Source organism: Theropithecus gelada, chromosome 4 (genome assembly GCF_003255815.1).
Source record: "Theropithecus gelada isolate Dixy chromosome 4, Tgel_1.0, whole genome shotgun sequence".
Taxonomy (NCBI): Eukaryota; Metazoa; Chordata; class Mammalia; order Primates; family Cercopithecidae; genus Theropithecus; species Theropithecus gelada.
In genome coordinates, this window is record NC_037671.1 from 96,140,292 (window position 1) to 96,152,734 (window position 12,443).

Below are 12,443 nucleotides of genomic sequence, written 5' to 3' on the forward strand. Positions count from 1 at the left end.
AAATAGTGTCATAAAACAGATAGTTTACTGCAGTAGATATTAATTCTGTCCCATATTTCTAAAACAAGTAGAGAAACTTTTGAAGTCTTTAAATGATGGGTGGAGCTTTGCCCTCTGTTCCCTTTCAGTTAGAGAAGTGATTGTAGGCAAACTGGACATTAATCTGGTGGTTATGGCCCAGATCAAAAGCACTAGCAATTATTTTAACCCTGAAGACTTGTGAAGTCTCAAGAGATTAAATTATTCTTGTGTGGTTATGCTGAGAAAGAATTATTGAACATTCTGTTTTTAATCACACAAGAAAGGGAAGGTTGGGTGTGAAAGCAAACACAACTCTATATTTTGACACACATCCTGACTATATAGGCATTTCAGCCTTAGCTTTCTTAAGTGTGTTTTCCTTTCCTCTGATTTCATTTTTAAAATGAGATGTTCGATGAGAAATCCAGAGAAGACTTTCTTTGAGGGCAGGAAGCTCATGTCCGTGTTCTTTGTGGATTTCTCTGCAGACAAAGCTTTCGTTGATCTTTAAAATCTTAAATCTTCAAGCTTCTGAGAGAATTTTAAAAATAGTCCTCTAGTTAAGAATATCCAAAGCCAATTATATGAAAGATATAATCTCCTTCCTGGGGTTGAGTGAGAGAGTAATGATTGGCCTGGATAGGTTCCTTCCACTTTAGGTATCCATTAGTTTTGATTGATTATTCCAGCTCAGTTAAGGATTAGACACTAATCCTCTGGATTCTCATTGACTTGACTCCTAGCCATGTAGTTGATGGTGGTTTCCTACTCAAAGTATTTGAACTGTCAAAGCAAAAACTGCACCACATAAGGTTAAACAGAGAAAGAAGACTTCATTCAAGACTATTGCAATAGGAGAGAGAGATCAGAATGCAGTTTGAAATCAATTCTATTAAGCAAAGTTTTTAAGAGGAGGGTTTCTAAGCACTGGGGTGGTTTAGTAGAAAAGTACTGAAGAACACTTTGGGGGAGCTTGATTAATGGATGTGTTGTACCCATGCAGTTATTTCTGAGTTGAAAATTTTGGTCTCTGTGATTAGGCCATCTGTGTTTGGTGCTAATTGGTGCCTATCAAAGTTAGGGTCCTTGGGAGACTGAGGTTGCAGTGAGCCAAGGTTGCGCCATTGCACTCCAGCCTGGGCAACAAGAGCGAGACTGTTTCAAAAAAAAAAAAAAAAAAAAGTTACCATCCTACTTTCCCATAGAGGCTGCGATATAGGGGACTATCTTCCTTGATGATTACATTTCAAAGGAATGGCTCTCTGGACCTTAAGGAAGATATTATTGGGTTGTAAAACTGGCAAGCAGCTTTTAAAATGATTTACATCTGAAAGAGGGAGAGAAAGAAATTATGATTACAAGTTTTCTAAAGTAAGTAATCTAAGAAAAGGGAGGTCAAAGGGCCTAGAGTCAGGAAACAGCCTTTTTAAGTTTAGTCAAGCTAGGGGAATGTTAAGGCCATCTTGGTCAGTATCTTAACAGTATATGTTTTTTAAATTCAAAAAATTCCAATAAAAAACTTTTTTAAGTTTGGCTTAATTTTATATCTTTATTGAAAAATTAGCTGCTTCTTTGTGACACTTATTAAAATAAGAGTTTTATTCATTTTATACCAGTGCCTAGAATGTGTAAGGCAATATTTCTAAAGATAGACTTCTTTGGTCCCATATCCTTGATATTTTATTATCTAACATTTAATATCTACTGGTGATATTTTCTTACTATGCTGTTTTATGTATTTTTTTTTAGAGTTTTTCCACTTAATGGTAAAACTTAAAGCAAAATGTATAACTTCTGGGTTTTACAAGGCTCAGTATACACTACAAGTATGAAAAGAAGTATGAGGACAAATAAGAGAAACTTAGCTGGACGTGTGATTATTTTTTTAGTGGTTCTTGATTAGGTGGGTCTCAAGTCTCTTAGATCTTAGCAGTTGTCAAGAGGGCTTCAAAAGGGTTGATGACAATAGCAATTGCACTGAAGAGCCCTAGATTTGTGCTGCCCAATGTGGTAGCCATTAGCCACATGTGGCTTATTGAATCCTTGAAACATGGCTAATCTGTATTGAGATGCGTCGTGTCAAATATACACTGGCTTTTGAAGAGTTACTATGAAAGAAAAGAATATGAGATATATAAAAAATCTTAAGTTTTTTGTTGATTTCATGTTGAAATGATAATTGTGGCTATATTGGGGTACATAAAATTTATTAAATTTAATTTCACTGTTTCTTTTTACTTTTTATGTGGCTACTGGAAAATTTATCATTGCATATGTGACTTGCATATGTGGCTCTTATTCTATTGGACAGCACTGGCTTTACGTCTTTTTTTGATAAGTAATATCAAAAGATATCAAGATATCACTGTGTTAGAGTACAGAGGTCCGAGCTTTAAAATTGACAATTTAGTGAAGGACAAGATTTTTCCGTTTAACTATGTCCCTGGCATAAATTGTATAGAGATTTGTCTGTGTATAGTATGTTCACTCTCACTCCCTAATACTTTGCCCCTCATTCTGGCCATGCAGAACAGCTTGTCAGAATTGGGGCCTTAATGTCAGCATACTTGTTGCTTGCTCTTAACTGGATTGCTTCTGAAATGTTTCTTGAAAATGAAACTGCTTCAACAATAAGCTTCTTAATTATGTCATGGGCTCACCATGAGGGTATACAAACAGATCCTCAGCAGTAGTTAATTTTCCTTTAATTGTATCTCATTCTTATGTTGGAATATCCTGTTTCTTATTCATGAAAAGCTCTAACACATGTTACTCCATTACAGGTGGAGTAACTAATACGGCACAATATCAGAACAGGCTAATGGTATATGAACCTAACCAGGTAAGAATCATATAAGAACACCTCATTATTTTAATTAAAATGAATTTTAAAAGATTCCAGAGTAATTAGTAATTGGAATGCCAAGTCTACACACACAGATATGCATCTTGAGCTTATATAGAGAAAAGGAAGCATCTTATTAAACTGCTTTTTGGTTCAGTTTTTTGTTTTGTTACTCAAAAAATTTCAGCTCCTCTAGTTTTGTGCTATACACAACACATCACCCTTTCAGAGTTTTGCATAATATAGAAATGATTTTAACTGTCCTATTGCAATGTCCTTCTGGAAGGGGCTGCCATTCTAGGAGGGAATCATGCTTATGGTTTATTCTAAAACACAAGTATTAACTTAATATAGTCCAAATGACCTGAAACAGTATCTAGGACAACTCTAAAGAAGTATATGAAGAGTTTGAGAGATGGGAAGTATCTGAAGAGTTTTCATCTAACAGCTGGGGGTTGAATATGCATTTGGATGGTGCCTGTACCTTCTTTTGTCTACTACTTTTCATGTACACCCAAATACTATTTTTCCCCCAAAGGAAATATTTTTGTTCTCTTTTCCATATACCAAAATATGTATGAACCTTGGCAATTGTGTGCTGAATTTTGCCATTTCTATGATTTTGGTAATGTAAATATTTTTGATTATGACAGTATTCTGAAATGATTTGTAGGTTTAATATTCATCAGTTGAAGGTAATGGGATATGACACAACAGGTTGGCTTTGGCAGTCTGGGTTGGGACTGGTCACCAAATTTATGTCCATAGTGGACTCAGTGTATTTGGTATCTTTTTATTTTAGCAATTACTTGATTCTGTATTTAATGAAGGCATTTCTCTCTTTGCAAAGTGTGTTTCCTGATGTCATTAGAAGCTGTAGATTTCAGAGACCAAATGTCCGTGGGTCAGCTGTCTCAAGAAGGATCATTAATTGCAGTTGCTTGAGTTTGGTGCACATGTGGTTAAAGAGGAAGAAGGTGTTAACATTTCTCAAATGAGTTCTGTTTCATGTTTGTACACACATGCTCTTTTAAAAAATTCTGCTGGCATATTGTTTACAGTGGGTACTGGCAAACATCACATCTGCTTGCATCTTGCTCAGAATCTCAATAACTCTATCATTCGGCCCTGGTGCTTATTTCTCTTCTAGGCCTTTGTGGAGAGTCGATAATGCCTGCCATCTGCCACAGAGCACATTGCTACCTGCCAACAGGCAGGCTGGGGTGACCTCTGCTTCCCCACCACTGATTAGTATTCACACGCTAGCTTATTAGGAATGACCCCACCAGGCCTCTCTGTTTCTTTGCCTTTGCAGTGGTTGGCGGCTCACCTGGCAGGCACTGCAGTGAAGGAAGCTGAAGATATAATCAGGGGATGCAGGCAGGCTTTGCAAACCAGATGGCATCCATAGTCTGGTGGCAGGGGACTGGACTGCTAATGCAAACATTGATTCCTAATACTGTAATGGGTTGTATCATAGAAAACACCTAAGAAAAGCATCCTCAGAGTTTTGAGTTAAATATATTCATGTGTAATGTATTATAGATATTAGCAAAATAGCTGAAAGGCAGGCTTGACTCTTTTATTAAAGAAGACATTTGATTGGAAGGAAATTCTTATGATATGTTCGAATGGGGGAACAGATGAATGCAAGCTTTTCAAGCCGTACAAATCACTTCTTTTCTTGAGTGTATCTTTAAAAGAGAAATTAGAAATGAGCTAGTCTATATGCCTATTAGAGTGGATCAATTTTTATACAAAATGTTTATTGTTGTTGTCTTTTGCTTCTTCCCTTACAGTTTTGTGAAATGGTGAAATTCTATGTATTCAAAACATCATATGACTTTTTTTTTTTTTCTGGCCAAAATCCATTTTTTTCTTGGCAAAAAGGAATCTGGGTTATTCCTGTATGCTTAGTGTTTAGGTAGAAAGAAAACTGTTATGTTTATTTACCTGTCCATTACTTTCTTTACTTACCTGTCCATTACTTAGTTGAGATTTAAAATTAAAGTCATGTTTGGTCTTCATTTAATTTTACAATGAGAGCCTTATTTTATGAAAGGTTGGGCATACTCTTCTCATTACTGAGGGTGAACCAGAACCAAATATTGGAGGTTTCACCATTCCCTAAAGTTATCATATAAAACTTAGTCTTCCAGCAGGGCATGGTGGTTCACGCCTATAATCGCAGCACTTTGGGAGGCTGAGCCTGGTGGATCATGAGGTCAGGAGTTCGTGACCAGCATGGCCAACATGGTGAAAGCCCATCTCTACTAAAAATACAAAAATCAGCCAGATGTGGTGGCACATGCCTGTAATCCCAACCACTTGGGAGGCTGAGGCAGGCGAATTGGCTTGAACCTGGGAGGCGGAGGGTGCAGTGAGCCGAGATCATGTCACTGCACTCCAGCCTGGGCAACAGAGCGAGACTCTGTCTCAAAAACAAAACAAAACAAAACTTAGTCTTCCACCAAAACAAATAAATGTGTGCCTAGAAATAACCTTTCCCAATTTGGCAAAAGATGTGACTGTTAATATATTAAAGGAGGCTGATAAAAGGAAGTGTGGGTGGTTTGTTGCTGAACAAAATCTTAGCTCTTCCACTGTTCTCAGGAGGTTAATTTTGGAAAGAACAGCAGAGCCATTACCCTATCTTATCTAGGGGCCTAAGGTACCCAGTGATTATCATCACATCATTTTGAAAAAATGAAGATTCATTGAACATTTTTCATGTGCATTTTTCTAAGTGCTTTATGTATATTAGCTCATTTAATCTTCACAATAGGCTTATCAGGTAGGCATTATTATCCCCATTTTACAGATGAGAAAACTGGCACAGAGATATTAAGTAAATTGCTTAAGATCACATACAAGTTATAAACCCAGGCAGTCTAGATCCAGAGACTGTTTTCTCAATCATTGCACCACTGTGTAAGGTATACCTAGCCATGTGCTTTCACGCTTAATGTATTTGCATGAATAAATTCTCTGAATTGGGTGAGATAAACATCATGAAAATTTCAATGTTCCCCTTATATAATTCAAAATGCGCTATAAAATGCAATGCAAACTAGCAGAGATGCCATGTGTAAATCGCAAAAAACAATTGGAATATGTGACTCTTTTGTACTTGTTCTCATGTAAGAAGCACATACCTTTCAACATATATAAACAACATCCAAACAGAATGTTTGATAAACATTAGGGTTCCCACTACTTATGAGGCACTCATTACTGTTTTCTGACATGGAGGTCTCCTACTAACAGAATTCACTTAAATTTCTTTTTTCAGAATAAGTGGATAAGCCGTAGCCCCATGCTGCAGAGAAGGGTCTACCATTCCATGGCTGCTGTACAAAGGAAGCTTTATGTTCTTGGAGGCAATGACCTAGACTACAATAATGACCGGATCCTTGTGCGCCATATAGATTCTTACAACATGGACACTGACCAGTGGACACGCTGCAGTTTCAACCTGTTGACTGGCAAGTACCTTTGATTAAGTAAATCAGGAAAAGTAGATTCAAGGAGTCACCAAACATGTTTCATAGATATCTTTAGGGCATCACTAAATATTAAGTGCATAGTTGTAGAAGAACCTGCATTTATTAACCAGAAAGATGTGTATCATTTATGTTCTAACAGAACTGGACTCATTTAGGTAGCTGAGCATCTGATTTCTCAGGGCCTATATTACCACCATTATGTACATCCTCATATGGCTGAGAGGCATGTCAAGTCCATTATCATCCATCAGTATTAACATGGAACTCTGATACAAATAGGAGGAACCAGACACTGAAAGATTTAATAACTCTTTACAGAAGGAATTTACTGTTACTTCTCACTGCTTTTAGTCTTATTTCTTGTGAGTTCAGGAGGAGCATGGTCTTCATTATTTGTCACTGTCAAATACTGTTTCTGGGAGTATTCTCCTAGAAATGAAACCCTTAAGTAGTTCTGTGCACAGGAGTTTAGCGGCATTTCTGGCCACAAATACCCATCCAAGCATTTACCACAGGGCAACATTAGGTATGGACCATTCTCATCCCAAAAAAGGATGAAGGTAACATGGTGAACAACTTACCCCTCATGTTTCTTTATGGAGTTAATAACTTTTCCCCCCTTGTCAGCTTGCATTGTTAACATCTATAAGTGATCAGATCCCTTCCAGGTCTGCTCAAATAATAGGAAAAATCATAAACCGAAAATGGTAGGTTGGGTTGAGACATTTTAGTATGCTGAGTGGGCACTCAATCCCTTGCAGCTGCTGCTGGGGGAGGCAACACTGGGAATCTAACCAGAGGGTTAGACGCTTGTATTGAGCTCCTGTTTTTGCAAAATGATTTTTGAGGCCCACTGAACAAGGACTTAGAAACTCGGGCCCTCGATTCTGGATCTGTGATTCTGCCTGCTGTAAGATCCAGCTTATTTATTACCCCAGTCAATCCTGTGTCAGCCCATCAATAAAAAGAGACTCTTTCACTCTCTGATGGCCTCCAGGGAAGAATATGTGGTAGTGAGTTATTCTGTCTTCTTTTTGAAATGGGAGGGGAAACCTTTCATCATTTTGGCGTGTCAGTATCTGGGGATTATCCAGGCTGGTCCCAGCTCAGGAACTTTAATATAATCTTTAAAATGTTGGGTATGTAAAGAAAGGTAGGATAGCAAGTTGATCAATCTTTTCTGCCGTTTGTCTTCATTTGGGGCATGCTAGGGGCATGGCTCTGCTTTATTGGCTTCTTGGAGTTGCAGCTGTTACTTTACAAATGTAAGCACTTGCCTAAAAAGCATTTGTGGGTACTAGAAGAGGTGTTTGCATTTCTATAATATACCTTATTTCCACCACTGTAAATTAATGGCATATGACATAGTATAGAATTCAGTTCTACATGGCTTACTATTGCTGTATTTAATGCTGTATTTACTAACTTGGCTGGCTAATAAGTGTTTTGGCCTGGTTCTGACCCGACACAGATTCATTCTCTGAGAAATAGTGCTTAATTTTTCTGAGTACTGGGAGGCAGTGATTAGTTGTTGCAAAAATCCCATGGAGTATACAAATGTGCCACAGGGGAAAATTGTATCCCTCAGTGGCAAAAGGGTTAATTAAAATATGTAAGAAATGGATTTTTTTTTTTTCCTTTTTATTCAATTCTCTTTACTTTAGGCCAAAATGAATCTGGAGTTGCTGTCCATAATGGGAGAATATATTTAGTTGGTGGATATTCAATTTGGACAAATGAGCCTCTGGCTTGTATCCAGGTGAGTGGTTGAAGTTCCTTTTGAAGTTTGTTCAGGTGGTTCAGTGAGGTTACATTTTGTAATGCTGCTACTGAAGAAAGAGATATTTATGTTTAGAAAGAGGCTTAACGTCTCCTTTTTGTGTGCAACTAGTTCAGCCACTAAACTTCATCCTGTATCCTAAAAGTGATGCCTAAGTAAATTATTGAGCCCTATTAAAAATAAAAATGGGGATGAGCTTTGAAAAATATATGTAATATATATTGGAAACTGGGAAATTGGGATAGCTTTCCCTTTCTCATAAACCAAACACTTCTAAAAATCTTTGGCAATAGTTCCTTCACATCCCTCAAGTTTTACAAATACTTCCTTTCCACACCATTGCCTTATTTTCTGTATTACACTTCATTCATTCCCATACAGTTCATTCAAGTCCCTGATAGGGACAGCCTCTGTTCCAAAGAATAGCTCTGGTGCATCAGCGTATGAGGAGCCCAGGCTGGGCAAGTTGCCAGCTGGGCCTTTCAGAAGAGCAATAGCCCTTGTTGATAGACACATTCATAGTCTTATTCCTATTATTATTTTACAGTTATTACCATAGTTTTCTATTTTACATGTTCTCTGATAAAATATTGACATGTATTAGCCCTGACCTTTCTTCCTGACCTCCAGAAAAGTATATCCTTATAACTACTTTTATTATCTAATCTCATCTTTATGGGAAGATTTTTAACAACTGCATCAATATCTTTAATAGTTGCTGAACTGTTCAACCTTTTTCTTTCTTTATCAGTCACATCTCATAAGGTACGTATATTTTCAAGAAACTTCCATGTTTTCTAAGTTTTCAAAATTGCTAGCATATAGTTGTTGTGTTATCCTTAGTTATATCTCCCTTTACATTCATAATATTGTCTCTTCTTCTCTTGATTTGTCTTGACAGAGGTTTGTCTGGGGAATTTAAAGTACTTCTATTATTCATATAGATGAAGTTTAAAAAAGTCGGCAAGGGTAAGGTAGATAAGGAAAATATAATTAACAAGCTTGTCTGAATGGATATGAGTTCTGACTGAGCAGTTGGAAAGAATATATTTTTCTTAGCATACATGGAACATTTACAAAAACCAGTCATGTACTAGGGTTAGGGTTAAGAAAACTTTAGTTTAAAAAATTAAGTATTATATAGTATTATGTATCTCTAATACAATGTAATTAAGTTAGAACTTAACAAGAAGAACAAAAAAACCCTACATAACTGGAAATAATAAAACACATTGCTATATAACTTATGGGTTAAAGAAGAAATCATAATGGAACTCAAAAAATTTCCCAGAACTGTGATAATAAAAACAATACACAGCAAAGCTTGTGAGATATAGCTTCGTAAGTTAGAAAATGAACCAAAAAGTAATCCCAAAGAAAGTAGAAGGGGAGAGATGATAAAGATGAGAGAAAATTAATAAACTGGGAAACGATAATACAGGAGAAAATAATTATCAAAGCCACACACACACGAAGAACCACATAAGACTTTAAGGGAGTTCACTGAAGGCTGCCTTGTACTGGTTTTAGTTAGTTAATGGAAAGCTGCCTTAGACTAGAGCTTCGTCCTGTCTTTCGAATAACAACAAATGAGCAAACTTTTCTCCAAAGAGTGCTTCTAGTCTTCATCCAAGCATGTATTTGGTAGTCTTTCATAGTCTTTCAGGTTTCTTTTTAGTTTTTACTTTTCAGAATTGGTAGAACTTAGAACTGGGCAACAGTTCTCTGTGGTGCTGGAACGCTGTTTTTAAAGTGGCTTTGGGACCCTCATTTGATCACTTTTGCACAATAGAAGTAAGTTTGGGTTTCTCATGAAATAAAATTGTAAATTTTAAATACATTTATGAGCATTTGTCTACTAATTTTAGTATCAGATTAGCTCAAGGAATAGAAAATGAGTGGAAATCATAACATAATGAAGAAATAAAGAAAACGCTGTACATATCAAGTATAGGAGACCAGAGTGCTGCCATAGTGCACATTTTTTCCACATCTAATATTTTGTTAAGAGTCTTGAATGTTAGCTTGTAAGACATAGAAACTTAAACTTCGTAGTCACATCATTTGTTTTTTGTCACCAAAGAATTTTTCTGTAGAATGATCACTAATCATATACACTAATTAATTGCTAATGACATTTGACTGTTTTCAAACAAATCCATCCACAAGAAATGAAGAGTTATACAAGTGCGTATTTTAAACCACTGAGGATGTTTGAGAGTATCCTCATGATTATGGTGATTCTCAAAGGGGATTCAATTGTTTTCTTAAATCAATACCTGTATTAGTAGGATAAGTTTCACCTCTGAGATTGTACAATAATATATTCTAATATATTTGCTTTTAAATAAAAGTCAGCATGATGGGTATTTCTGTGTTCCAGTAGCCATTTTGATGAACAGAATCAATCCTTTGGCAAATGCTGTTTATTCCTCTGGCTGGCACACTGGTCCGACAAAGCACAGACAAATTTGTTAATTTTTTTTTTTTTTTTTTTCCTGACAGTGTGTTGCTCTGTTGCCCAGGTTGGAGTGCAGTGGCGCGATCTTGGCTCACTGCAACTTCCGCCTCCTGGGTTCAAGTCATTCTCCTGCTTCAGCCTCCTGAATAACTGGGATTTCAGGCGTGTGCCACCATGCCCAGCTAATTTTTTGTATTTTTTAGTAGAGACAGGGTTTCACCATGCTGGCCAGGCTGGTCTCAAACTCCTGACCTCATGATCCACTCACCTCGGCCTCCCAAAGTGCTGGGATTACAGACGTGAACCACTGCACCTGGCCCATTTGTTATTTTTAGGAGCCTTTACTATTAATAGGTAACAAGTATCGCTATAAGCATATGGATTATCACTTAAAGAGATGTTTGAAATAGAGGTATTCAAGGATAGTCACATGTATCTTTCATTTTAGTTAAATGACAGCTGGTTACAGGCTATATTATTCATTCTGAACTAAAGCTCAATTTTTTTTTTTTTTATGTTATGGATGACTACAGAACAATTTGTTTCAATACATTCACAGTAATAAATTGATGGTTGGAGAGAATAGCTACATGTTCAAAAGTAGGCCACTTCTTTACTACTTAAAGAATATCCAACAGAGGCAAGATGATGGAAGACTGGAATAGTATTTATGAGAAAACGCTTAACAGTGGAAATTCCTAAGTATGTCAGTGGGTTGAGAAGTACAGAAGCATGGTGGGGAAAATCATATACATACTAAAAATATAAAGGTTTAAATTTTTTGTGTCATCAACCACAAATCTATATAATGTTTGATCTAAGATTAATCCACAAATCATTAATCCAAGAGCATGGCTGATTAATGGAAGTCATACTTAAATAGTTCTGAGATTGTTCTATTAACATTTGGAAGTACTAATTGTTTTTTGCCCTCAAAAGTACCAGCTGATAATTTCTCATTGAACTGTCCCTTCTGGACCCTAATCCAAGCTCATTTAACTGTGATTTGTAGGATTCAACCACAGTGGGATGAAGCATGTCCAATGTTGAAAAAGCATACTTTATTTCCTGCTACTACTCTGATTTAGCACAGACTATTTATCCATCAGAAGGACAACCCAAACAAGAGAAAATCAGAGATACTCTTAGATTGAGATTTGGACTTGTTATTAATAAACACTTATGGAAAATACTAGATTACTGACGAAAGTGAAGGTGTTGTTTAGTGGGTGTGTAAACTAATGTCTGTCACAGAGGTTTGACTCTAATCTTGTGTGCCATGGATGACAAGTGGCACATAAAGGAGCAGCTGCGTAAGTGTGCAAGTGATTAGTCTATGTTTCTAGATCACCTCTGCTGTTCTCTTCATTTACTATTATTTCTTTTTGGCTGGAGGATACAGTGCCAGCTTGGCACCACATTCTCTCAAACGCCTTCTTTCAGCCAGTTTACAGGGGAGTGTTTTGGAGAAAAACTGCCAATGCTTCCTTTTCCCTTCTCAGATTAAATACATTACATCTGCTTAACATATGCAGTCTCTGTTGGCCCAGGAAACCAGACAAAAGCTCTCTGGATGATTATCTCATTAGTATTTTGCCTTCTAAAAATGTTTTCAGTCAGAAGGGAGAGCACACAATCCTTGCTCTTTCTGGGTTGCATCCTGAGCTCAAATACTGGCTCCACCCCTTGCCGTGTGACCCTGAGAAAGTCATTTAATTTTTTCTGGTATCAATTTTCTTCTCTGTAAATTGAAGACAATACTTATCCTTATAGAGTTGTGGTAAATACTAAATGACCTCTGATTTACTTTCTGTATCTAATGAAATACTG

The 12,443-nt window shown here is 36.7% G+C and overlaps 1 protein-coding gene across 14 annotated transcripts in view; it reads left to right on the forward strand.

The window, feature by feature from the left end:
- The window catches only part of KLHL32 (kelch like family member 32), a 241,582-nt gene that overhangs the window by 225,501 nt on the left and 3,638 nt on the right, over positions 1-12,443 (forward strand). For 11 of the 14 annotated variants that reach the window (XR_003119167.1, XM_025384099.1, XM_025384098.1 and 8 more), the window contains 3 exons: positions 2,805-2,863; positions 6,159-6,351; positions 8,037-8,131. Coding sequence is in view for 13 of the 14 variants with exons in the window: in XM_025384099.1 (XP_025239884.1) it covers positions 2,805-2,863; positions 6,159-6,351; positions 8,037-8,131 (347 nt within the window). In the remaining variant the exon portion in view is untranslated. The remainder of the gene's footprint in view (positions 1-2,804; positions 2,864-6,158; positions 6,352-8,036; positions 8,132-12,443) is intronic. The other 3 variants (XM_025384105.1, XM_025384107.1, XM_025384110.1) reach the window with 1 other exon arrangement.